Source organism: Haliotis asinina, chromosome 8 (genome assembly GCF_037392515.1).
Source record: "Haliotis asinina isolate JCU_RB_2024 chromosome 8, JCU_Hal_asi_v2, whole genome shotgun sequence".
Lineage (NCBI taxonomy): Eukaryota > Metazoa > Mollusca > Gastropoda > Lepetellida > Haliotidae > Haliotis > Haliotis asinina.
In genome coordinates, this window is record NC_090287.1 from 20,396,538 (window position 1) to 20,424,004 (window position 27,467).

At 36.0% G+C, this 27,467-nt stretch overlaps 1 protein-coding gene across 1 annotated transcript in view; it reads right to left on the minus strand.

Moving 5' to 3' along the window:
- LOC137295071 (kinesin-like protein KIF26B) overlaps positions 1–27,467 on the minus strand; it is a 192,596-nt gene that overhangs the window by 84,123 nt on the left and 81,006 nt on the right. The window contains exon 6 of the mRNA XM_067826342.1: positions 17,188–17,435. Within this exon, the coding sequence (XP_067682443.1) occupies positions 17,188–17,435 (248 nt within the window). The remainder of the gene's footprint in view (positions 1–17,187; positions 17,436–27,467) is intronic.

Consider the following 27,467-nt stretch of genomic DNA (forward strand, 5'->3'; position numbering starts at 1 on the left):
TTCTCTCAATGATCTATATCTGCCGGTATGATATGTGAAGATGGGCTTAGGTGTGAACTTGATCCATGTAGGCAATGGGAATTTATTTTGGTGAGAAAGGGATCCTCATATGCAATGGAGATGTATTCAGGTGTGAATTTGATCTATCAGTCCAAGGAACAATATTGCTTGGGTAAAAATGTTTACTCAGCATAATAGCTCACTGCACTGTAGGGAATCGGTGCTACGATACACATGAATGTGTGGAGAATCTTACTTAAACACCAAAACAAGGATGGCCTAGCTCTGTTCATCACTCCATTTGTTCCCAGTTTCAAGAATCATATGATTAATTAATAAATTTATTTTTCTGTCAACAACAACAACAAAAAAACCCATAAAAAACAATATTCTGTCAAAAGCTTCAAGATTTATGTTGAACATAAAAAACTACCCATCCAGGTAAAAGTAGTAAAATAAAAAAGATTCATTCCATATCCTTGCAACATACAAAAAGAATGCTGAGTATCATATATTCTTAACAGTACAGCCCTATATGTGTCTCATAATCCCCCAGCCCTGTGTTCATATTTAACATATACAGGCATGACCTCCAAGTACATATAAATAACATACAATTTGCATAATGATCAATACACTATAAATACCTTCATCATAAAAATATCAACATAAACTATGAAAGATTGCATTACTATACATAAAGTGTGAGGGTATTACAAATTGGTTTATTGATTACAGTCCATATTTTACATTTATCCTTGTGACAGGTAAATGGTTGCTAATACAGGTAACCAGCTGATAGTACAGCAGGATTACAGTCAGCGTTTGATCACCTGATGATGCTAATATTAGTGACAGTAAAGTGTCGACACCTCCCAGTAACTGCTTAGTGCAAACATGTGAACTTAAATCATAACCTTTAACTCATCCAGTTCAACAGCTGATGCAAGTGCAAAATCAGATTGTCCACAAGAATTGAAATGAAACTCACCGACTCATCGTTGACAGTGAATTTAATCCTTACATCGAAATAATCCCCAGTCTACCATAGTTGTACAGTCAACTGCCTTAGTTCTACACACTGTGGTAAGTAAGGAGCGAATACTGCACAGAGCAGCACACCAACCGCGAGACTACTTGAGCCGATCGTTAGTGAAGGAAGCAAGCAAGCCAGCGGTGATGCTCACTGCATGCAAGCCCAATACTGCTTGGCGAACAAATTACAGTGCTCATTGAATCTTGGTGTAGATCACATGGAGCCTGGTCAAGGGTACAGTGTTGTGGAGATGAACCTGGTAATTAACACTAAGACTGGGGGAAGAAGAGTGTAACCTTGTCTTATTGGTAGATTTTTGGTGCATTGAGGTACTGTGGTTTGGCTATGGATGGCCTCCTTGTTGACAGATTGTCAATGAAGAAGCAATGAAGAAGTAGAGCTCTGAAAGATGGATTGCATGAGAGAATGGACTATCTGTGCATCCTGACAGTGTTGCAAACTACCAGTCTCCTCAGAATTCCCATGAAACAGTCATAAGTTATTGCAAAGTGTGACACAGAAGCAAAGTGGGACTGGTGTCACAAAGCATAATGTCACAAGTTTAAATGGCTTCCCACTGAACTAATTAGCATATTTCAACCTTTTTAAGAAGTTTAAAACCACTAAATTCACACTTTATGTTTGTTATAGCATACAAATCATTCAGAAGCAAGCAGAGCTTTTAAGTTGTTAGCATTCATTCTTTTGACATTTATCATGCAGCCTGTGGAAAACAGCAGATGCCCAGGCGATAAGGTGTACAAGTAATTCTTAAAATATTTATCTCCAACACAGCAAGTAAAAACATTTCTCAATGAAGGAGAGAGAATTGTAACTGTTGGTTTCTGTCAAGGATATTGAGTACAGATCCCCAACAAACAATTATCCATACATTCAAACTCCATTCTAATTCCATGGTTTGTCGTAATCATGAGAAAATAAAGTCTTGAACAGCAAAACCGTATTGGGTTTAAAAATGCTTTGAAAGTTAGTACTCGTCCACCACATCATGTGTGTTAGCAGTAAAAGCAGGCCCTGTATGAACTTGTGTCTGTTCACCATCAGTTGAACTCAATCTTTATATATTATCTTCAGACCCAGTGTTGTGACTAGGAGTTATAGATACTTTAACAAATAACCAGCAGATCCTGACATGGCTAAGGGATGCAACTCAAACCAAATACCACTAGTTGTTTCTCCATTTCCAAACTGCTCCTTTAATGGATGGATTTGTATATGTAGTACCTCAAATATCTAAAGTTAACATCCGAATACCAGGTGTCAGTTCATATAGATCATTTTGAAATGTTTTATAGAACCCAGTTACAATGACAAGTATTTCATAAAATGTCACAAGTTACTTCTATGTCTGTATCTACATGCAGCCATATGCAATACACCCAAAATGAAAATACATAGCCACATTAACATAGGGAGAAGTGGGGTAGTCTAGTGGTTAAAGCAGTTGCTCATCATACCAAAGGCCAGGTTCGATTCCCCACACGGGTACATGGGTACACTTTCTGGTGTTCGCCCACTGGAATCTTGCTGAAATCAGTGTAAAACCCACCTCACTCACTCATAATCACAACCTCTCATCTTGTGCATAATCAGGCATATGACCAAAGGTGAAAACAGTGAAAACATAAATTTTATCTGGTCCAAACATTTTGGTACAGATACTTGACATATGTTATGAATCATTGTTAGTTCTCTTTCCTTAATGTAGATATAGAAACCTAGTTATAACACAAATGCCTGAGTAACAAATCAACATAAACATACATCAAATGAGAAAAAATAAAGTTTGTTTTCTTCTTTCATTTTTTCTTAACTGAAATTTGACTTTAAAACCAGTTAGATTAACTAAATTACATTGCATAAGTATTTAAATACTTGTAATGGTTCTTTAAATATTTACATATTTATTCAAACTATAGCCTAAGAGCACTACTGAGAATGTCTGGTAACAAAATTTGGGCAATTACATAGTGATGACAAAACCTAAAGCTTTAGCCCTAAAGCAAGGAATCCAGGACAATGTTTTATTCAATGTTTGGAATGGTTCAAATACCCATGATCAAAATAGATGATCTTAGCAGAAGATGATCTCGAGATTCCTCCCCTGATTCCCGAGTAAGACTTAAGGATGTTGTGAATATATAACTCACGCATAAATTGGGGAAATGAAACGATGTGCCAAGTTCCTATGCCCAGGCTATCAATCTTTATTTGAAAGTAGAATTCAGTGAGGGGTCTTCAAGTTAGCACAATGATTAAGGCGAACATTTCAATATGCAGTGTACAAGGCTAGATTGATGATGGTGGAATGGGCAAGAGAAATGAGATCATTATTCAAATATCACGTACACCATTACAGAGTCTGTTTTTGTTTCATACAAGCATCTTAAAGCAACATACATGCATTTTTACACGACACAATTTCTTTCATTTAGAGTTTTTTTTTCAAATGGCATGTTATTATCAGAGGTTATCACAATTGCTTTTATCTTTTTCAAGACATTTGTTTATGTCAGTTTTGTTTTTATCGCTCATCACTTTACGTCAACGGATTAAAGACAAGAGGTATGGGCCATATGGTTTGTATGGCTTGCTGTCCTGTCATGTCAAACTTTGATTTATCACACAACTTGTTAATGACAGGGTATGTGAAGTGACATGGGGTGGTTTTACTCAGTTCCTCCTCAAAACTGACAAAACTGATTCATAACAGATCTTTCCTCAGTTACACCAAGAATAAATCTGCTTGAAGTGTAGAAACATCTGATAAAATTTGCAAAAGAAAACGACAAATCAGTCACTTGGTTTAAAGTGATCAGAGTCAGGAACTATTGTTTGATGCATAAATACAGAATATCAACATAAAATAAAGCAAATAATAATAGCTAAATGACAACACTTTTATGTTATAATGACAACACATCTATCATACTTAATTTCCATTTTCGGAAGGGTGTCATGTTTTTATGACCTCCATATCTCCCATGAATAGTTTATTGACCAGTGTTGTGTTTTACAGTGCTTTTGTATGCATCTCCTAATTGGATATCGACTGCCACTTATGTCGTGGTTCTGTCTCCCTTACAGGCTATTGACGATATACACTGCAGGTGTCACACATAAGCCGCAAGCCTGAAGATGGCAACAGATATGTCCAAACAGGATACATACGCAAATGACAACCTCACCTGCAAAACCTGACTGACATAACTTCATGTTTTTTTAGAATCTCATCCATCTTGACGGTTCCCAATCTAATTCTGGTTTTCATGGTCTACAAGTATTGGGTGATACAATGAATTCTGTGGCTACGTGTCTGGAATGTCTTCTCGCTGTGGATTCAAATAATCTTTCAAATAGCTGGATTTAGAGATCTTATATATACTAACAGAACTCATGTTTTTTTTCCATCCTCATGTATCTTGATGGTTTGGTTTGGAACCCAATTCCAAGTTCCAGGATTCTGGTAAGTGTTCGGTGACACGATGAATTAGGAGCTACATGGGTAGAATATTTCCTTCTTACAGACACAAATGAAAAAAGTTGAATTCATAGATGTCCAACATTTACTGAAGTAACTGAGTGAGTGAGTGAGTGAGTGAGTGAGTGAGTTTAGGTTGTTTCCAAGAATGACTCACCCATGTCCTGAGAGACTAAGAAAGGGCTTGACTGTACCTATGAGAGGATTAAAACACGAGCTTTTTGAATGAGTGATCATGAGTGAGTCACTGAATGAGTGAGTGAGTGAGACTGGTTTTAGGTTGTTTCTAGGAATGATTCACCCATTTCCTGAGAGACTAAGAAAGGGCTTGACTGTACCTATGTGAGGATTAAAACATGAGCATTTTGAGTGAGTGAGTGAGTGAGACTGGTTTTATGCCGCTTTTAGCAATATTCCAGCAATATCATGGCAGGTGTCACCAAAAACAGGGTTGAGTCAGTTTAGAGATCCATCAGTGCAGATACTGTATTTAGGTAAGTATGTTGTATGTTCAAATCAAACTCAAAACATATACAGACATGTACTATCTTACTGACCTTCAAACTTGCACTTGTTGGGAACAAACCGATATCATAATGTCCTAAGTAACAATTAGGAAATTAACCTGTATATAACAAACCCATATAAAGTCTGAAAGATAACATGAACCTTTTTAAACCATACACCTTGATAAATACACAATTAAATTTTAAAGCAGCGCCCTTTGACTAATCCCCGATGTATTTAAGACTTTTCCTACAATGAAACAATGAAGCCTGCTTGGATTTTGCATTAAATACATATAAAATTCTTTAAAAACGGTTCAAAACTGCCTTTGATTGTTCTGACTGGGCCCATATAATAACCATAAAACTGTAAAGTGCAACAGGCTCTGCCTTTCATATTATTAAATGATTATCATTCTGTATCATGTCCTCTTCAAAACTGTAAATGGGCAAACATTACCTCAGAGCCATGGTTTTTAATGGATTAAAAACATAAAGTTTGCATTTTAAACATACACAGATAAGTTTATGACACTTTAACCTTATTTGGAGTGTCTGCATTACCCTGCTCCTAGGAATTTTTTCGCAATTTCAGCAATTTTTCTGCTTCTTAACATTTAAATAAAATATCTAGTACATGTTTATCCCCAAAGTAAAAGAGCCTAAGCAGAAATGAAACAAAACAGTTGGCAAGAGATTGGCAAATTGCTTTGATATTTGTCAGCCATACTCCCAAGAAAGCAATCATCAATGTGAAAATCAGTGAGACATGTAACAAGGCTGTTATTGGTGTGGCTGATCCATTACATAAACAGCAGGGGTTGTCGTATCGTGAAAAGGAGACACAATTAGTTTTTTGCATGCATAGATGGAGCTAGTATGTTTCTGGATTGCGGGAAGTACTATCATTGTGGCCAAATGCTGTGATAATTCACAACACCTGTGTCGTCATTATGATGTTGAACTTAATTCTGTATGTTTAGAAGTATCGAAAACAAGAGAATGAAATCCTGAAATACTTGCAAAGAAATTTTTATCTTTTTTTAAGCATTGATTTTATGGAGATGATGATGATGATGATGATGATGATGATGATGATGATGATGATGATTCACATACAACAATTCATTCTAATCAAAGTACTTATACAGTTTCACAAGTAGTTCAGAAAGACCAAAAGGGTCCCTCAAAAAGATATTACAACACTAATTTTTTAAATCAGTCATCCTATTTGGTGGACGGCACAAATCATCAAGAGTTAATTCAACTGGATGTTGATTAGCTACATTCAGATTCCCTGAAACAAATACTTTCAACCTCTTCAAGCTGCCATACTCAATATGAGAAAAAGAAACAAACACTTCCATTACTAACCAACTGAACTATGTGTATGTTCTTTACCATGTAGGGCTGAGCAATGGCCACCTTGAGAGCACCATCAAGTGCACGACTGCTTTAATTCCCTCAACATCCCTTCAGATAAATTTATAACTTAAGAAACGCAATACTACTTGCGTTTCAATTTGTTTCCAAATTCATCCCTTCTTGCAGTCATTCTCTGAGAGGAGCACTAAGGTCTAAAACCTCTCCTGCTCTGGCTAAAACACTGTGGCTCTATGTAAACAGGCGGAACAGTGGCAGAACCCAGAAGCAACAAGATGCTTGCAAATTATAGTGTAGGCAAGTGATCAGCATCAATGAAAAGCAATTTATCTAAGGCGCGCTTGGTTTATAAAAGAACGCAGGATGACCTGGGGCGAGGGGTGCTGACTGAGCCTATGGCTGCTGATTAAACAGAAGTCAGTGCTCAGCCCCAATGAAATGTAGGAGTGCCTATTCTGTTACCGAACTTCCCAAGAAGATCAACGCCATAACAAGCTTGGTACCATCTCTGTACAATTGGATCCTTGGAATATTCCGACCCATTCTGATTACGTTTGCCGAAGAGTCCAAGGATTCCAACATCCAAATCACGTTAGCTGGCAAGTCTCCGAAAAGCAATTCCAAACCACCTAATTGTGTTAAATACTGTGGCTATTTAGATAGACCTATTTCTACAAGCCTGCTGTAGGCGCTGATCAGCTCAGATCACGAACATACCAGCAACGTATGGGACACATAATGTCTCACGAGTCAACTACATGTCAACTTTGCCACCAACGTAAGATGGCGTGAATACAAGTTTATTCTATTTACACATTTTGTCCTCTGACACTGATTTCAATCTTCTGGTGAAAAAACAAAATCAATAGGGAAATAAAACAGAAAGACTTCAATCAAACACTACCAAAGGTGATGTAGATTTCGCCAGCTGATATTGTACATATCAAATGTACGTCGACACCTCATAGCTTAGCGATGAAAGGAAACTACTGATGTATGATGGAAAGAATCTAATAGACGGAAAAGATTGGTAAACTCTACCAATTACATGTTATTACACAGGAAATCTTCATCTATGACACCAGTGGGAATTCTTTCTTATAGCCTCTATGTATCGGTGTTGCTTCAGTTCCACATATTATACAAGATGAAAGACATTAAATCAAATTTCATTCAATGAATGTTTCAGGTTTAGGTGCTATAGCCTACATAGATTTCTGGGTTTGTGAAAATGTAAGAAGCTCACTTCAAACATTTATACAGTTTCCTCAAAGATTGGCACAGCCATGGCAACGGAACCTTGAGGCAAGTGTATGAATATTTCAGCCAATCAACAACTCAACTTTGATGGCACTTGCGTCTAAACAATTCCCGATCAGTGATCATGAGATTATGCAGTCAAGTGACCATACCTCACATCAACATTTCCTATTGTAAGAATGTTGCCAAACAAATTAACCAAATTATTACGTACAACAGGGTCGATACTTAACCACGAAAAAATCTTCACACTTCCAAACCCTCCTAGTACATTCATGGTGATGTGCTTTAACACCACATCAAAGTGATGAAAGATGTGAAAGACATTCTTTGATCATGGGAGGCTTAGGATGACTGGCATCTTTAGAGTGATAATATGTGATGATATAAACGCCAAATTCAATTTTATTCAGGATCAACCAAATTTATAGCAAAATGAATAAAAGGTCCTCAGTTGATGTAGGTCTAACAATTCAGCCTGGATTTATGCATGTATTTTCCATAGATTTCATACAATATTGGAATCAAATCGTAGGATTGGGGGGTTTTTTCAGATTTTTTCATAAACTACATAATGTTTTATAGATTTCTGAATTGCTTTACTCTTGATTTCAAATGACATAATTAGTCCACAAAATGTTTGATATTTACATGAAATGCACATCTGAAACATATATCGTCTCACTTACATGTCATTCCGAAATAAAATACAATTGTTGAAATGAACAAATCAAACAACTAAAAGACATCAAACAAGTTTCTTTAATGTTTCTAGTGTTTGGAAATGTCTTGATTACTTTTAAAGTGTTTTTTGATAATAAAAAGAAATCCTTCATTGCACAGATGTGACAGGACATTTTTTTTAAACAGTTGTCTATTTCCTAGGGCTGTCAAATTATAATTTCTCAACTAAAACCAAACCAAATTATCCTCTATATTATGACAGTCCTGCACATAAAAGTGTCCAAACATTACCAAACGTACCATGTTTGGGAAGCTATCAGCAGTTATAAACTACAGCAAAGAATTTGGAGGATCATTTGAACCTAATCCATCAACACGATCAAAGAAATGGGAAGAAGGAAAAGTGTTCTGCCGATTCCACCATAATCTTAGCGCCACACTGCTCATCAGAGTGTATTTGAAATCTGTCATAAACTGTGATCGCAGCTCAAGCAGTGACAAGTAACCACTCCATCCTCCTGTGCGTTTTACGAGACCTTCCAATTCCAAGAAGGGGCAATTCTTAGAAGAGATGGAGAATCGCTTATATCGGTCACAAGCTTATCTTCCCAAAATAAAAATTATATGTATCTGGTCTTGTTTGTTGGTAATTAAGATAACTAGGTAGTATTTTGCCCAGCAATAGCTACCCTTGTCTTCTAACCCAATAAATAAACATCAATCAGTTGTCCCATTGAGGTGAAGTGCCCGGGAGAATTATATCCGCATAGCTTTTCTTCGTCAGCGTGTAATGGACAAAACCAAATTACATCAGGGAAAACACACAATGCAAACGGATAGGGATATACAAAAATAGATTTAGGAAATCTGATTTACTGAAACCTTTGGTGATCTATGTATGTTATCTCAGTGAACACATCCTCTCATCTTAAACTTACTGTCAAAAACAGATAAATGAAGAAAAATCAGCCCTTATTTCCAATCTTGATAAAACTCTAATATTATTAAGGAAACGCTGAAATTGGATTTGCCTGCAAGGTCTGTCAAGCCTTCCCAAAAGAAGATGTGTCCCTTGTTAAAATTTCACCAAGCAAATATGAAGTAAGATATATGACAATTTCATTAACTTAAAATGATGGCATCGAACTTCAACAGATTTTATCTTTTCCAGGAAAAAATATATTCAGTGTTGAAAAATGTTTGACAAAATTCCAGTTAGTTTCTTTGTGTGTCGCCACTAAATCGCATGCCATGATTTTCTTATTTGACAACCAGGAGATGTGATACAAGTCATACACAGTTAGCTCCCTTTGAGCCCAACTTTGACAAATTGATTTGGTTTTTGAGTACTGACAGCAAGCCCCTTGGGACCAGGTTTTTTGTATTCAGAATAAACCCCATTTCAGAAAACGTGCAACCAATCCATCTAATCCTTGTCATCACCATACTAAAACCCTCTTTACTATAGTTGGGAGCAATACTAACCAAAAAATTATTTTCAATCATAAAGAAACAATTATGTTCATTTTTTCAAACATTATTTTGATCCAAATTAAAACATTCTTGTACATTTCTTAGATTTATCCCAACAAATATAATTTGACTGATGTAAAATAAGTTCCTTTTTCAAAACTATTTATCTGTTATGCAATATATTATGAGTTCATTGCCCAGTTCTTATTCAAGAATCTTGAAGAGAAAAATCTACTTATTACAGAGTGAGAAGAGGTTATTTGATAAAAAGTACAAAAGATGACAAAATGCCACAAAAATATTATCAATCATCAATGAACCATAAACAAATATTGTGACATTTCTTCACACTGGAGCCACCTGCAACAAAACTTATACTTTCGCGATGTAGATAGCTTTTTAAAATAATTTAGGGTGGGGTGATATTTCACCAAAAAATGAAATACTTAAGACAGATAAATATCAGCGCTCAAAAACGAGCACATGTGTCTACATACACTCCTCATTCCAGGACTGACCACAGGATTATGTATGAGACAATAGCATAATCCGTTCCTTTATATTTTTTGAGTATTATATGTGGATTCCTACTGTTATAATTTTTTTAATGACTCTAAAAATACAACAAAATGCTATTTATACATTTCAGACTTATACACATAACAGGCGGAATATTATTTTAACAATCACAAACATGTTCAAGGTCAATGACGAGTATGTAAAATACATATCCTTATTGACATAATCAAAATACCCTATGTTATAACTACATCTTTGACATTTCTCACAATAACATCAAAATGTTTGCTTTGGATGTCTCTCAACAATAAGAAGGCGTCGAACATTTCACCCCATGCTGTAGATATGCATGAAGATAACGAGGCTATAGAACCAGCCCAGTTTGTATGGAAGACTTAGGGGGCCATTTCCATATGTTAACTTGTATAGAGATTGTTTGTCCACTAACACGTCTGAGACAAGTAGCTCATTAACGCCACATGTGCAAGTGACCACTCTGACACCAGGGTGCGCTGCACAATATGCTCCATGTAATTCAAGCATTGTTCTCCTGAAACAGCATAATATTGCCATGGAGTGGCATGTCATTAAAACCTTTAAAGAGCAAACACCTCAATCAATATCTATCCCTTTTTATCCCCTTACAGGACTCATCTTACACGGATGTGTGCCTGTAACAAGGTCATCCGAGGTGAAAGGTCATCCCACTGTAATGGATCCTGATGAGTGGCTAGCAACAAACAAAACTGATCGTTATGATTTAACAGATATCGGCAAAAGAAGGACCTCTGTGTACCGAAGATTTAACCACATTGGATATGATGATAGTGGAGACATACCAATCAATTGAAGTAACACACCAATATTTACCCATCTTCGGAGTAAATGCAATTATTCCAAACACTTTTTATGCACAGGCATGCTGAGCTTGTTGTTCAAATGGAAAAGAGTACTATCTGACTTTTTCTTCACTATGTCATTCTCCATCCACGGTGTAATATCCATGAGTAATCCCGTCCTTCATATCTAATCTACGTGACTTGAGGTGGAATATTACAAAGGAATGCCATCTACTGATGAAATAGAAGGAGGTCCGTGGATTTTTATTGGAGTTCATTTACCCTGCTGCACAGAATGATGAAGACAGGAGTTTTTGATACTGTATTTTATAGCAGAATGTGATCCTTTATTCTTGACTATGGAATCAAATTCTCCTTGAAACGTTTCGTTTGAAAATGACTTTTTTCATGCAAATACACCTTAAATGTAGATGCACTCATAAAATCATTATGGATAGATTTTATATATGTAAAATGAGATTAGTGAGAAAAGCTCAAATCCAGGGTTTGATTAGGTTTCACAAAAAGAAACTCATTTCGCAGATGGGAACAAGGTTGTGTACATATTCATTGAATTAACTGTAACAATTCAAAGTTATATGGGAATATTAACAAGTACCGAAAACATTATCAGATATTGTAGGAAGAATCCCTCAGTTTTTATTCATACTTCTCTTTCATATTCTTTTGGTATCATGAACTTAACTGGCTTTATTTAAATTTATTATTTATTTTAATTTAATAATTTCTGCACTTTAATTTACAGGACAAGGCACAAAAAGACACAAATAGCCCTAATAGCTGTAGGAGACAAGAAAAGAAATGGTGACAAAAAGCTCTCTCTACTAGACAAGTACTAACTTGACACTACGTCTGAACCTACAGACTAATTAGATGAAGCTTGCAAACCATGGTCGTTAGTGTTAATATCAATATACAGTCATGGCCCAAACTCGTGTCATTGAGGCTGTTCAAGGAGTTAAAGCTCATCAATAGATATGAGTCAATTCCTTCCTCAAACTATGAGCACTCACAGTCTGATGAGAAGGCTATCCCCTAAGCCAATTTTTAAGGCAGCATTTTCTGTCTACGCTCAGGTTGACCAAACCATGAGAAGTCTAATTTAGCATCCAGTGTACCAATGACCCTCTTAAAGGAGCACTCCCACAGTAATCTAGTCCCGACATTCTGCCAAGCCAAAGTTTGATTTAGCCAGTTCAATTGTTGTAAGCATGTCCCTTAACTTTCCAAAAGTATTATCTTAACTTTCAGGCAGCTGGAGTTTGTATGGACCAATAAATATATCTGGCATTATGGTGACAAAGTGTTTATCACAGATTGGCAATGTGTTGTCAAGTGGTTCAAACCTGGCATCCAGCCTCAGGTGAACAATATGCTTATTCAGTATCAGTGTCTGTGGACTTAAACGGGGATTCTCCTTCCTCAAAAATATTTGTTCGACCACCAACATCACAGTTTTAACTTGGGACATTGTTTATCTCTAATTTCGACAGATTGTGTCATCTGTGAGTACAACCAAAACATATTTGGAGCAAAAGTTGGGTAAGAAGTGTAAATTGATATTTCAAACTTCACCTTGTCATGAGTCATGGCTTACATCAGTGTTCATGTTTATTTCTTTCTTGTTTACATGTTCTGGAAGTGGTACCTTAAACTGAAATGTCAGATGTTGTTTCTTTATTTCCAATTTTTCTACACCAACCAATTAATTCTTCTGGTTTCATTTTTTCAACCAATTAATTGCTTTTTGAAATTATCAAATTTATGTCAGTTGCATGCTTTAGCACCTCACAGAATACTTAAATGTTTCAAACAGCTTAGATGATTCCAGTTTAATTGTTAGACATGAGTTTTGCTTTAAAACATCAATTTGTAGCCTAGTGGTATTCATGTTTACAGATGAGTTACATCACAGTATGAAGATGTGACAGACAGTTGTGTGATGATTCAAGTGTTTAGACAGGACTTTTGAATTATGACATGACAAAGACATTTTCAAATCCCCATTCAAATTATAACAATTCTATTTAAAAAAATGCAGACAGATCAATATTGAACATTCTAACATGAATACTATCAAATTTTAAATGGAATATTGAGTTACCATTTGAACACAGAGCAATTTGAAAATTCAATGAAACAAAAAGGTTTAATATGATGTCATATGATAACCTCATTAGAAAGTCAAACTGATTTCACAGGTAATCTCAAGTTTCAGTGGCTCTTTTGAAAACTGACAGTTTCAGGTAACAACAAACACATTATCCTACTTGTCATGATTTGAGTTAATGTTTCACTATTTAACATCTGCAAGCTCTCAATGATATGACAAGGAGTACAATCAGCTCTAGTTTATAGCCTCGTCAAGGTACAACAACTCCCTGAAACCACACACAACAGCATTGTCAATGTCAGTATCACCCATCACACTCATCAATCATGCAAAGCTGACAAACATTAATCCCCAAAACGACACACTGCTCAAATTCATTATTCATTAAAATGATGATGAAATTTTGAGGTCAACCATATTAGACTCCACCTCATAACCAAAATAAATTAACCCAAATTTATTTCAAAGCCTTCTGTGGCAGTCACATGCAGAGCGACATTGAAATGTACAATAGCAATGTACAATAGTAACAATATCGATGGATTTTATTGCCTTTAACACTGTACCCCTCAGTGACCATCTGTTTATCCTAAAGCACCCATCCGACATGGTTGACAGTCACCCCAAAGTTAACTCATATTTCTGATTCTCAAATCAATTTATCAGCATTGTAAGTAGACAGGACCTTATGTTCTTAATTACATATCCACACCTGATATGAATGACTATGCTTAGTTCTAATTATCAGGTAATTCATTTCTGTTTATTTGGTGACAGAAATTTATGACTTTTCATTTCATTTTGTGGCTATTTCACAACTGGCTAATTTCCTTTATAAATCTATCAAGAGGTTAAATTGTGGTTTTTATGAAATTATGGAAATGAAATCAAACATAAAAGTCTCCCATTAATTACTTTTCTAAACACGTTAGTGAGCAAGTGAATACAACCACTGACATTGAGTAATGGTAGTGGGTGTTTAATCTCGTCACTCTTACTTTAAGCCTGTCACAGTAAGTTCTATTGGCCAGGGTTATTCAACCATAAAATAGGTCATTAGGGAAGTAGTTTTCTGCATAAATCTCAACAATCAAATCAATACCACACCTGCAGTTAAACTCTGTACCTGAAATGCAAAACACATTTCAAATATGTCTTTACTGTAATATCATTTGACTTCTTGTAAGGTTTCAGTCTGGTGAGTGGAGAAGGAAATACAATCAATTGATTTAGTAATTTGTACTGTGCGCCTATTCAAAATGAACAGAAGGTTGTTCAAGTAAATCAATACTGCTAACAGAGAACCTAGTTTTTAAATTCTTGTTTTATTTGTCCTCTCTAGACTCAGAATCAGAAACACTGTGGGAGCTGAAAATCTGTCAAAATCACCAAAAAAGATATTAGGAAATCAAACTGATTATTTTTTGGTTGTGTTGTGTATTTCGCTAACGTCTGTCATGACATGAAATTTACAAGCAGTGATCTGTTTCAACTTCCCATATTTCCCTATGGTAATGTCAATCTAAACCAAATTGCAAAAAAATTCTATCGACAATTCCATTTTTTATTCTCTCCCCTGCAGGCTGTTTGACTTCACCAATGAAAATTTGTGTTTCATATTATTTCATTTTGTCCATAAATAACAATACATGCATCATTTCTTCTTCACATTATATAGAAAATTATTATCAGCTTAAACACAACTGCATATTTGGATAATGACAAAAAAATACCTGTCAATATTTTCTGTCTTATTTATGACGAAAGTGGACAATAGCATATTCTAACCCTAATTAATACAGTGAATATTCACTCATAATCCTATCATTATCACCTCAAATAACTGTCAAGGCATAGTCTGTTTATCGACCAACTTGCTTACACCCCAACAAAGAAAGTGCAACAAAAGCTACTTAACACATTCAATACATTTTCCCACAATACCCATTATGGCATATTAGACCAGAAAATATGTTCTATTTGCTTAACCCTTAATTAGCTTAACACCTGGTAAATTCTCTCACTTTCTTTCTATCCAACTGACTATCGGGAAAGAATGAATCATTATCCTATCCACCGATGAGGATTTTCCAAGCATGGGGATTAAGTCGGAATTGGCCGATTCCAACCATTACTTGCCACCATAATGATAACGACAATGGTCCAACAAGCTCGTAAATATTTACTTCCATAACCAGTCATGGTATGAGTGGCCTTTCCACCAATGGCAGAGATGTCATACTCCTCAAAAGTCTGGTAGTAGCTTCCACATACTATGAGTCAGTCACAAAAACTCATTAATTATGGGAAATTTGTTGCCTGCTATTTTATGGATAATCAATGTATCCCGTCCCAAAGTTGGGGCCAAATTTGATCATCTTGATTCAAGGCATCAGAATGAGCCTTTCATTGTAGAAGGGTGTGCAGTTTGTCACGAATTTTTTATTGACGACTTTGGTGATCAGTGTTACTAAATTCGTCATTTTTTGTCTGAATTTTTTCATCATGTAATCCTCTTTTTTTCACACATGACAAAAATTACCTCCTTAATTTCAAAGGAACAAACGTCTCATTTGTTATAAGAATTCTTGCCTTGCAGTGTAATATTTTAGCATTGAATTCAACATTTGTCAGTATTGAAGCTTTAAAAGCATGTTAATTGAAAAAGTTCCCCCAGACACCATGAAAATTGCTTTATCCTCCCGAGTCTCAAATGAATAATCCTCATAGCCAGAAGAAAGGGACATTTCACACGTAACATAAAACATGTGAGACTAAAACGGATTTGAGGAGGCCCAGGGCGCCAGTGGTATCGAGGAATCAAAAAACAATTCTGAAGAACACAACAAATGCTCTTTAAAGGTGATAATAAAAGAAGTGTGTTACATTTCATGAATTTCATACCAATCCTTGTGCCAAGCTTGTTATAACCCAGGCCGTTTTCTGACGCAGTGCTGAATCTAAAAGACCCTTCAATGACCGTCACACCTCCAACTATGACAGTGTACATTAACTTTAATGGCGTGTTCCCCTAACCACAGTCTTTGGAAGAATGAGTTCAAAATTCAATTACAGACGACACTGCAATGCTGGCGTTCAGATAACTCTACAAAATACCACCTTCATTGGGGCAGCATAATGTAATTAGGCATGGCACCAACTTTTTGTCCAATCTGAACTTACTTTTTTTTTGAACGATTTATGAGGAATAATTCAGCTGGTTTCAATTACGATTAAAAATGAATTCAGTATTTTCTAGCCACAAGAACAAAATGTTCAAGAGCTTGAATTTGTTTCACATTTGCTGCAAATTTAAATAGGATTATTCAAATCTGGTTCTCATATTGATTAAAATTGATGATGTGAATTTTGGCAAATTTATTTGAAAAGTGAAATAATAGAGACAGTCTAATTTAATTTCAACCATTTCCAAAATCTTCCATTAAGAAACTGATACACTATTAGCAAAATCATGAAACTTCATGTTAAATGCTTAAATCTGTGAGAGAAATTCATACATTACATAAACACATGCTTGAAAAAACAAGAATTTAAGCAAAGAGCTTAACACTGCCAGAAGATATGGATCACTGATGCTTAGCAAAAACACTTATGAGTAATTTTTGTTTCCTTGCCCCATATGCTTCATTTATTGGTTGGTTTGTTGTTTACCACAACTCGCAGCAACATTCCAGGAACCAGACAAACCAGTGATCAACAGCATGAGCATCAGTGATCTGTGCAACAGTGTGTGTGTGTGCATGCATGTGTGTTTGTGCGAGTGTGTGTGTGCATGTGCGTGTGTGTGTCTTTGTTGGTCAGTCAGTAACATATCTGGAAATAATTCTTACCTTGCAAAGAAGGAAACTGCAGCAGACGGATTGGGTGGAGGTGACCCTGGCCCAGGGGACATTACTCTCTGTACAGGATGTGACTGACCTGGAGTTATCTGCCCTTGAGGTGGTGGACTGTGCCAATGAGGGGAGGGCGTGTGGTAGATTGGTTGAGGTAGGGGTGAATGTCCGTGCTGACCACTGAGGTCACCAGTCTCTGGGCTGCCATACATTTTCTCCTGGCGACCTGACTGACCAGTTAACATCTGAAAATAAATTACAAAATGGAGATCGTAGGAATGACATGCATGACAATCCTACATGATTTGATCTCTACAACACAGCTAAGCAAGTACATGTACAGACCTTGCCAATAATACGGATGCTACCTTTGATGGAGACAGTAGAGTAGACCAGGTTCCCAGTAAATTCCATAATGCTCCTGTGAAATATCAGAACACAATGCAATGATCTATACTTTTACCTCTACAGTCTTTTACCCCTGCTACTACAACTGCTGCTGCTACTCCACTACTACTACTGCTACTGCTACTGCTACTGCTACTGCTGCTACTTTTATACCTCCTTTACAGCAACTTTTTCAAATGTCTCTTTCTTTCCAAAGCCTGTAAGTTTTGTAACTGCTGTTTCTATATAATACTATTATATCTTCAACTATTTCCATACGTCAGCCTAAAAAATTTCCCCAACAACTACTACTACATCAGAGATACCATACCATACCGACACAATTCCACGAACAAATTATCAACACCTTTACCCTTCAAACATCATCATGTCCAGATATTCCGTAATCAAACGTTACAGGTGGATCAGATGTCTGAGCCACAAAGCACAATGACGGCCTTGTCAGTATCCCTAAAGATTATGGCTGTCTTTAAGACGTGTAGATTTCGAACTGTGCAACAATGTGTGTACCAGTACTTGCAGGATTATGACTAACAAGATGGGCCAATATTAACAGCATGCTACTAGCATGAAACGGACGATGCATACCATAACATAATTAGAAACAACTTGTCCATCTCACACCTTGATCAACGAGGCTGCCCGTCAATTATTTGGGGGGTGGCATTGATTTTGATTCATTTCAAGTGGGGACGCCTTTTCCATAATTCATGAGGGTCCTCTGACACCATTGCTACACAGTCGGGAAAAAGCAGAATTGTTAAAAGATGACACACACAGCAATTCTTTTTTCACTGATGGACCGCTGAAGTTTTTGGTTGTAAAGCGTGACATGCCCAATATTCAACACTGGAATTTCCTGCTTGACACTTATTGCAAGACCACTTGACCAATTTTTTTTTCTGGGAATTCCACAAAAATGAAGATGTGTCATCATATCAGTACTTCCTGTCGCCTTATGTAGTGCTGTTTTCATTTTCGTCACCACTGTTGACTTGAAAAATATATAACTTTTTAAAAACTTTTTACAGACTTGTAATTATATTTTAAATAACTTGAAATTCATGAATGGCTCTGACATAATACGTGTTAAGAGTTTTGATTTAAATTTTTAAAATTTTAATATTTCAATCAAGTGTTCTGGGGGAAATGAACATTTCTGATTTAAAAGGCTGAGGTACGATCAGGGTTCTTTGAAGGCCTAATGGAATTGGAAACTTCCAAAGTCACCAAATGGTTTGGGAAATTGGTGTGAAAGGTAACAGACAAGCCAACAAGAGTGATGACAGGCACTTTTGTTTTTATCAATTGTAATTTGTCATATCTCATAATCAAGCATGATAGAATAGATAAAACAGCCTACTGTGAAAGTATTGCACTATGTCACTTTTGCTGCTACCTCCAATGAAAATATTTCACAATTTCATTTTTTCTACAACCTCCTATGAAAATATTTCACAGTTTGACTTTTGCTACAACCTCTGATGAAAATATTTCACATTCTGACTTTTGCTACAACCTCCAATAAATATATTTCACAATTTCACTTTTGCTACAGCCTCCAATGAAAATATTTCACAATTTCACTTTTGCTACAGCCTCCAATGAAAATAATTCACAGTCTGACTTTTGCTACAAGCTCTTATGAAAATATTTCACAATTTGACTTTTGCTACATCCTCCATTTCAAATATTTCACAATCTGACTTTTGCTACAGCCTCCAATGAAAATAGTTCACAATCCTATTTTTGCTACTACCTCCAATGAAAATATTTCACAATTTCACTTTTGCTACAGCCTCCGATGTGCACGCATGTGTGTGTGTAGGTGAAGCATATGTGTTTATGTATACACTTGGACTTGTGTGTGTGAATGTGTGGGAGTGTGATTATTACTAATGTTTTTACACAACTATGTTATTGCTTGTGTCTCATAGGACATATGTCCAGATGATGCTTTTCAATTCGTGTCATATTATAGTGTCTTTCTTAATGAATTGCAGCATATCACACAAAAATAGATAATATTTCTTCTTCTCGGTAATTTTCCATAAACAAACTACAGATAGCAGTAAAATGAATAATTACATGTGATCTTAATTAAATCCTACAAATCAGATACAGAGAATTATTACAGATATTGATGAAAAAATGGAATATGACACCATATTTAATAACAGTGGTACACTTTCAATAATTCACTTAATTCTGGCAAATATAGATTACTTAATCACCATCTCTTGCCATGACAGAAGACAGAGCTTAGCTTACGAGTCATTTCATTATCTTGTGGATATGGTGTCAAGACAATCATATCTTTGCCATGTTGACTGACAAGCCAGAGGACAGACCCTATTCTGGCCCCAGATTCACTGGCTGGCCTAGGATTCAATGTCTGGTGGAGCAAGGCAGTGGCATTGAATCATACTGATATGATTTGCAGCCTCAAGTTGACAGTCTCATTAAGGATGCCTGCTCATAACTCCAACATTGCATGTCTCATTTCAACCACTTGTAGGGCTTACTGCAAAAATTGTATTTATTAATCAAAACTGGACTCTTAAACTAGCTTGGAACTATTTGCGTAATACTCATCCTTATGTTAATAAGTAATATTTGCCTAATTTTACCATAAAATGTCTTTGTCATATTTAAAGAATATTCAGTAATTTCATTGCAACTTGTTTCCTAACTTGCATAATTGATACTGACATGTTTCTAAGTGCATGGTTTTTAACACATTTAACATACAAGACAGATTTACAGTATGTGAAAGTGTAAGTCTCTTTCCAGTTAAGTGTAGAACATACACATGTTAAATATTAAGGTTGTTGGGGAGTTAAAGTATCTAAAGTGCAGGATTACAACACATTGTTCAATCCTGTGTAAAATGTGATGTCTTTTCTTCTGTGCCTCAATGACTATATCCATTGCAAAGATGCATAAAACCCAACTTACTAATGTTTGTGAGATCCAAATAGTTTCCTTTTCCAAACAAACACATTAAGCAACATGATCAATCCCAGTGATAGCCTTGCTCCAAGTCTGTACTGAATGCTGAGCTCACGGTTGTACCGTAATTCTATCCTTTAAAGAGGCAAGTCTAGATAAGAGGACACCAGTCTGTTTGAAGCAAATCATTTAAACTTTAATTATCACCTTAGAGACTTGTGCAAGTCTCTCCTGCATTTGTCCCTCATAGTAGGGGAAGCCACAATAAACTCAGAGCGCCTGGAGGCAGCAAGAGTAGTATACTCCCAAGAGAGTTGAGACATGTACAGATGGACCGTTGAGATTGACATCCAATGATCCAGTGAAAAAATAACAATGCCTTGAGCATTGTGTTATATAAATATCCTATAATAATACTACAAACTGAAACCATTATGCAAACCTAATCTATTGAAACAGCAGTCATACATCTATGTTGATACGTTAAGAATAAATGACAAGTTTAAGGACATTAGACGTACTAATTCAACTTAACACAAAGGAAGGTCATATGTTTTATGTTCTCTCAGATGACACAGGAGAGACCTCATAGAATCAATATCAGAAGCCTTAACATCTACATCAATCCGCTCTTGAATCAGCTGAGTAAATGTTTTTTCTGCACTTCTGCCACGAGAAGATTAGGATCTTGCTAAAATTAGTCTACATAAAGTTGGGTGTGGCCCAAAACACAAACCCCAGAAAGAATAAATGTCAAGCGCTTGAATCTGCATTGTAGTGATTGGGACAAAGCACTGGTCATTGCAAAAAGCAACAGATTCACTGTTCCAAACTTCCGAAACTAAAACATCACAATCTCCTCATATCATACTTTAGATGAATTATTAATATATTCTTTCGATATTACACAGTGTCATATTACTGAAATGCATTTAAAAGTGATTATAAAATGATAAATTAAAGTTGAGTACATCACTTTTATAACAAGTTTCCTTAAAGTATCACAAACCACTGTGTGTAGTAAGGGACAAGTGTAGAGAGAAAAATACAAATGATCAACAGGCTCACATAACATTTCCCTCCACATTACATACAATTTTAGCTATAACTAATAACCAGATATCTAAAAATATATATCATAATATTTTCATAACAAGGTTCAACATGAGAAAAGGAACGTTACACTTCACAGAATTTAAAAATCAAAATGCATTCAGAAAAGTAAAAACATAATATCAGAATTTAGGACAAAATGCCATTACTCACCAGCCATGTAGGACACATAATGTATTAAATATTCCACACTCCTGGCATGCATTACACAGAGCAGTCTCTGACTGAACACCAAAATTCTACATCAATCTCAAACCCATAACATCCAACGGATGCATGTCTAAGTGAGGCAGAAATATCATAAATATCCCCAAACTGACACACGGTCCGGCCAATCACCAGGCGGAGCCCACCACCTCAATAATCATTAAGGCCTCTTCAAAATTTCATTGAATGGTTCACAAAGGTGCAACTCCACTAATAAGCTCAGGCTGAGGTGTCACAGAACAGTTTCATTATCACACGATCTGCTACCTGCAACACCGGTGACTTTGTTGCTTCTAATGCTGCCCCGCCTTCTTTCAGTTCTCATTGTTAATCCCTTAATCACTCAATGGTAGCTTGTATCACAGATATTGATCCCCTTATTCCTAACTGTTTTCATTCATGTTTCCCAATGGCCTCTCCGTTTTAATCTCACAGAGTCCGAGCTTGAGTTGGTTTTCACTACCTTGGCTGCCTCGTTTTCTTTTTGCCTAATTCAGGTGTGACAGGCTATTGTGTACAAATGGCCGTAGCATGTTAATTGTAAGTTCGACATTCGGTTTCAGGGATGCATTGCTAATGAGAGTGAAACTAAAAAATATTCATTTGATTCTGACATTAATATTGAACATTTCTTTAGAAACTACTTCAACATCCGGAGAGTGAATATCACATGAACTGCTTCTTTGACTTGCTGTTTTTTTAAGCTTCAGTTTTTTGTGAACATCATAGAAGTCCGCTCCTTTCATCATCTACAGAATTGGAAAATTGAGCTTAATCGGTTATTTGAAAATCAAACTCTAGGACAAATGTTTGGTTTGTTATTCATTTTCTGTGGTTCAAATTATAACAGATTGGACAAAAGTGTCCTGACTGCTTTTATACAGTCATGTGAGTGGGATTTATGAAAGAGGAAAATTATTGTTGATTTGAACCAATAGGAAAGTTTCAAATAATGGATCTGCAACTTTTTTAAAGTATGGAGAAACACAGAGATGAGTCCTTTGTCATTTAGGTGATGCATTCATCATCATCATCATCATCATCATCATCATCATCATCATCATCATCATCATCAATTAATCATAGAATTGTAAATTAGCATAAGTATAATTGTCATGCCCTAATTGATTTAAATCAGTATTACAATCATTGTCACTGTCATCACCATAAACAAATCATAACAAAGTAACCAATAAACTATCCATGCTGTAGCAATCGTCAGCCGGCTAATATAACATAATCCACAGGTTCCCTCCATTGCCAGTGAGACTGTTTAAGATAATATCAAATTGTCACTACAACAACCATTAAAAAAGAAAAAAGAAAAACTCTGCCTTCATCATTTGTCGGGGGATTAGAAATATGTTTACACCAAAGCTCCTTGAAGCAATTTTTAATCAAAATACCGAAGCAGAATTTTTAGCGGCTTTGTAAAAGAACAGGTTCAATTACCACAATAAATTCTCTAACAGCATTTAGGGATTGGAAAAAGCTTCTTGTTAGGAAGGTTAACACAATGTCCAGCCTCCATTACAATGTGATGAGCTAAGTACTGAAAACCTGACAATACATCAAAGACAACAGAGGGCCCCATGGTACTTGGTCAAAAACACTGATCTCGGTTATATCATGCAGTGATCGTGATCAAACATTTGAGCTAATATGTATGCAGACCATTTTAAAGTCAAATGGAAGCATCCCTGTTTTTTTCTAGAATGTGGTATTTTCTTGTCAAAGTTTGTATAAGAGTCAATTTGAATATATATCACCAATATGTCATAGAAGTAATGGGGAAAAAGAATTGTTTTGAGATGTATCTGCTGAAACAATTCCTGGCAACATGGAATTGATAATGAAGTTTACATATTCCCAAATGTGAAGTATTTACACTATGTATGCAGAACAATGTTAACTCAACCCATGGTTCAGATCAGAAATATCTTGTAACTGAAATCCAAACTTTATCTATCTTACCAGCCATGATTCTGAAAGTTCATCAATCATTGGAGTTTTCATGAATATCCAGTCAATGGAATTCCTAAAACAGTGTCCTCCCTATCATAACTCCACATCTAATAATGAGCAAGTTATCCATCTTCCTTCACCTTGGACCCCCAGCCATGACACAAATATCTGTCGCCACGAGCAGTTACTGTAAATTTCTGCTTCAAAATATATTCACAGATAGGATTTCCATAGTCAAGCAAGTAGGCAAGCCATTGAATGAAGTCGCCTAGCTGTTTTTCCCAATGACGGATCATAACAAGAGCTCATCAAGATTAAATGGTTTGAATCAGTAGCAGCAACATGCGGTGTGCAAAGAGCAGGAGAGTAGTCGCTTAAATCTTAATTTCTCTTTGATATTACATTATTCATTTTGTAGCTCAAAAGACCAATTACTGTTGAATCTATTACATTTTCTCTCTCATCTCGAGAACATGCAAGCACCCGAGGGGGCTGCATGAGAGAAAGTTTACTAAGCGTTGATCTCAAAACAGGACAACAGGCAAGCACAATTTATCTGGTGTTGAATTGCTTCACAGTCCCGGCCTCCCTAAGCCATGTATTAATGAAGATATTCAGAGACGCAGCTGATCAAGCTAGCCTAAAGGCCAGTCAAATCGTGAAAAACTTTGTAATAAAAAATTTGCGATGACCTAAGAGAGGGCAAATACAGCGTAGGGTCAATAGTTAGCCTAAGGGTCCTGCGGAGATACGAGCCCTGCTTTTTACGCTTCTAATCCAAGCAATTAGCACCAAGCCGGGGGAAGCGCACACATTTAATTCTTCTCATGAAAACTAACCGTCAAAGTCGTCATAGCTGCATTTTCAGAAAAATATTGCCATGAGATGAGCCCATTTAAAAGATTTTCTTTCAGATAAAGAGACTGTATCAGAAGCCTGGATGTAATGAAGAGAATTATGGGTGTATATTGTCATGTGGTGTTTGAAGATGGGTAACACAAAAAGCTACAACCACTCCTAGTCACAGAGTATCCTGGTTTATATCTTCATGGCCTCCACTGTTCGATGGGACCTGGTGTTGATGGCTTCTTGCCATGGGCTAAAGGAACTGCATAAATTACGAGGAGCCCCCTTTCAAAAAAATCCCTGATACGTTTTCCTCTTAAGCCTTTTCAGTGTTTGCTGATGATTTCGTGAATTAATTAGATAATCGAAAGTTGATGATGATTTGCGAAGCTTGTCCATATCGTTCATGCTGGTTGACAAACAGCTGATAGGAGATCCAAGAAGCAATTCTCGATCTAATGCTGTTTTTTGTTTGGGCTGCCCCTAAAGAGAAGACCTTTTATTTGAATTCATTACAATAAAGCACATTTTCAATGAAACTGCTGGCACAGCCCGGTGAGCGGTGAACAATTTGTCGCTCGACTTGATGTTGGCTCAAATGCTTTGAGAGCTTGAGCTTGTTTTCTATAAACTGACATTGTGATCCTGCTATTTTCCTTGCAACAAATAACAATGAATATGATGGAAACTGGGAATGATAAAAAGTTTGTGGTCGATTTCAAAGGGACACTTTTTTTGGTGCCAGATTCTGAATTGTGTGAACACAATTGCCAATTATTCTGTCATGAAGTTTGCCCAATTGTATTGAAAACTGGGCTTTAGCTGAACAAATTGGTAAACATGTTGATGAGGAATAAAAATATCAAAATCCTCACAACTGAAAAATCCATAACCAGTTTAGAAACAGTAAGTCTTATCAAATTACCACTCAAAAACAGAAAAAAATACAACCCTTTAATGTATCAAAAGTGTCCAAATTAGGCATAACGGACGGTAATTTATTCCTACAGGGTATTACTTTCCCAGATATCATTCACCAGCATGCAAGCAGGACTTTTTTAAAAACCATGAAATACAAATACAGAATGAAATAAAGAATTAGATTTAAAAACAAAACAGAAAAAAAACATTTAAAACTGAAAATTTTTTATACATCCTCCATGAAAGAGATTAACAAGTCATGATGGAAACATCAAACGCTAGAAGTGACTATTTTACAGATTAGAAAGGAAGTATCTGCAATGAAAGCAAACAGCTTATAAGATACGACATGTATTGAAAACCTCATTACTAGATAATGTGTCATTAAATAACGACCACGCCAACATCATCAATACGCTCAATTCACCATCAAGGAAATTCAATGACTTTGAAATATTTAATGACTGTATAATATTATCTCTCCTCACCCTCAACCAGTGACTCACTTTTAATGTAACCGAAATTTGTAAATGATCATATTTTTAAAGTCAAACCTTTTTTATGCATTAGGAATCAATTGCCATTTGATGAATGATTGAGGATCTCATCCTAGCCTTCATCTGAGGATGTGATTTGCCAAAGAGTACAAAGCTAAACTCCTATGGCAGATAATAGCATAGATAGACTTTTGATATTCTGGAATGCACAACTTGGATGCATAGCAATGAACTAGGGGTCAGATAACTCTGTATAAAACAGACGGTCGGAGATCGTAATTAAAATCTTCTTCTTCCCTTGGTGATTTTTCATTTGATAATTCTGTCCCTATGGTAAAAGACCCAACATGTTTTATTGAGTTTTCGTTGTTGCCCACGGATTCCTTACACAGCTCAGTAGTCAAAATGAATGAATTCCCATAAAATCTAATTGTAGGTCCCTTCGTGGCGCTCAAGCCTGATGCAACAGTAACATTTTGACACAAAAATAATCAGACTTTGCCAATTTGAGAACTGCTAGCATGATAAAATGATGAATGTGAGCAACAATGTATTCTTGGTGCTCTGTTCAGAAGACATATGACTCTTGTACCAATCGATGTCGATAGCATACTGCTTGGAATTTCAGGGAGAATTCAAATGAGCATTTGTCAGGAAAGTCTAATTTTTCTTTACAACTTCTAGTCAAATTGCATTTCTACATTCAAATTTTCATTCCAAACAAAAGTGGTGTGGTGCCGTTGATTCCTACAAAGAGACTACTTTACATTATCTTAATTTTTGTATGTATGGCGATAAACTCCACTAAACCAATGTTCATTTGCTTATCTTTTCCATCCATATCCATCACTTTGTGTTTTCCTCATTTTCATAATCACATTCCAGATAATTCTTTTCACATTAACATTTACCATCTCATGAAAATGTATCGAATATTATCAATGCTTCTGAATAATACCATAGCACAAAAAATTAGTATTTACATGCACTAGACTATGAAACTTGCAAAAACACATATGTTCTGGAAAGGTCAATATTGCCCTTTCAGTCACCTGAGACTTAAATTTAATAAACCTCTGTTGCTACTACAGGATACCACAATGAGTCAATATAATCTCCATTTCAGTTAAAAAACAATCTTGATTTTTCATGGGTGCAGATTCAAGAGGTCACAGAATGATTGGGTCACCAAGTGATGACAACAGGTGTTAGCTAAAAGGTTTGCATGTTCTACCATACAGGTATAGTACCCAACCTTCACCATGATGCCCTGTGTATACTTTACAAGCATGTACTATGTTACCTGTGCTTACTTTACAAGCATGTACTATGTTACCTGTGTTTACTTTACAAGCATGTACTATGTTA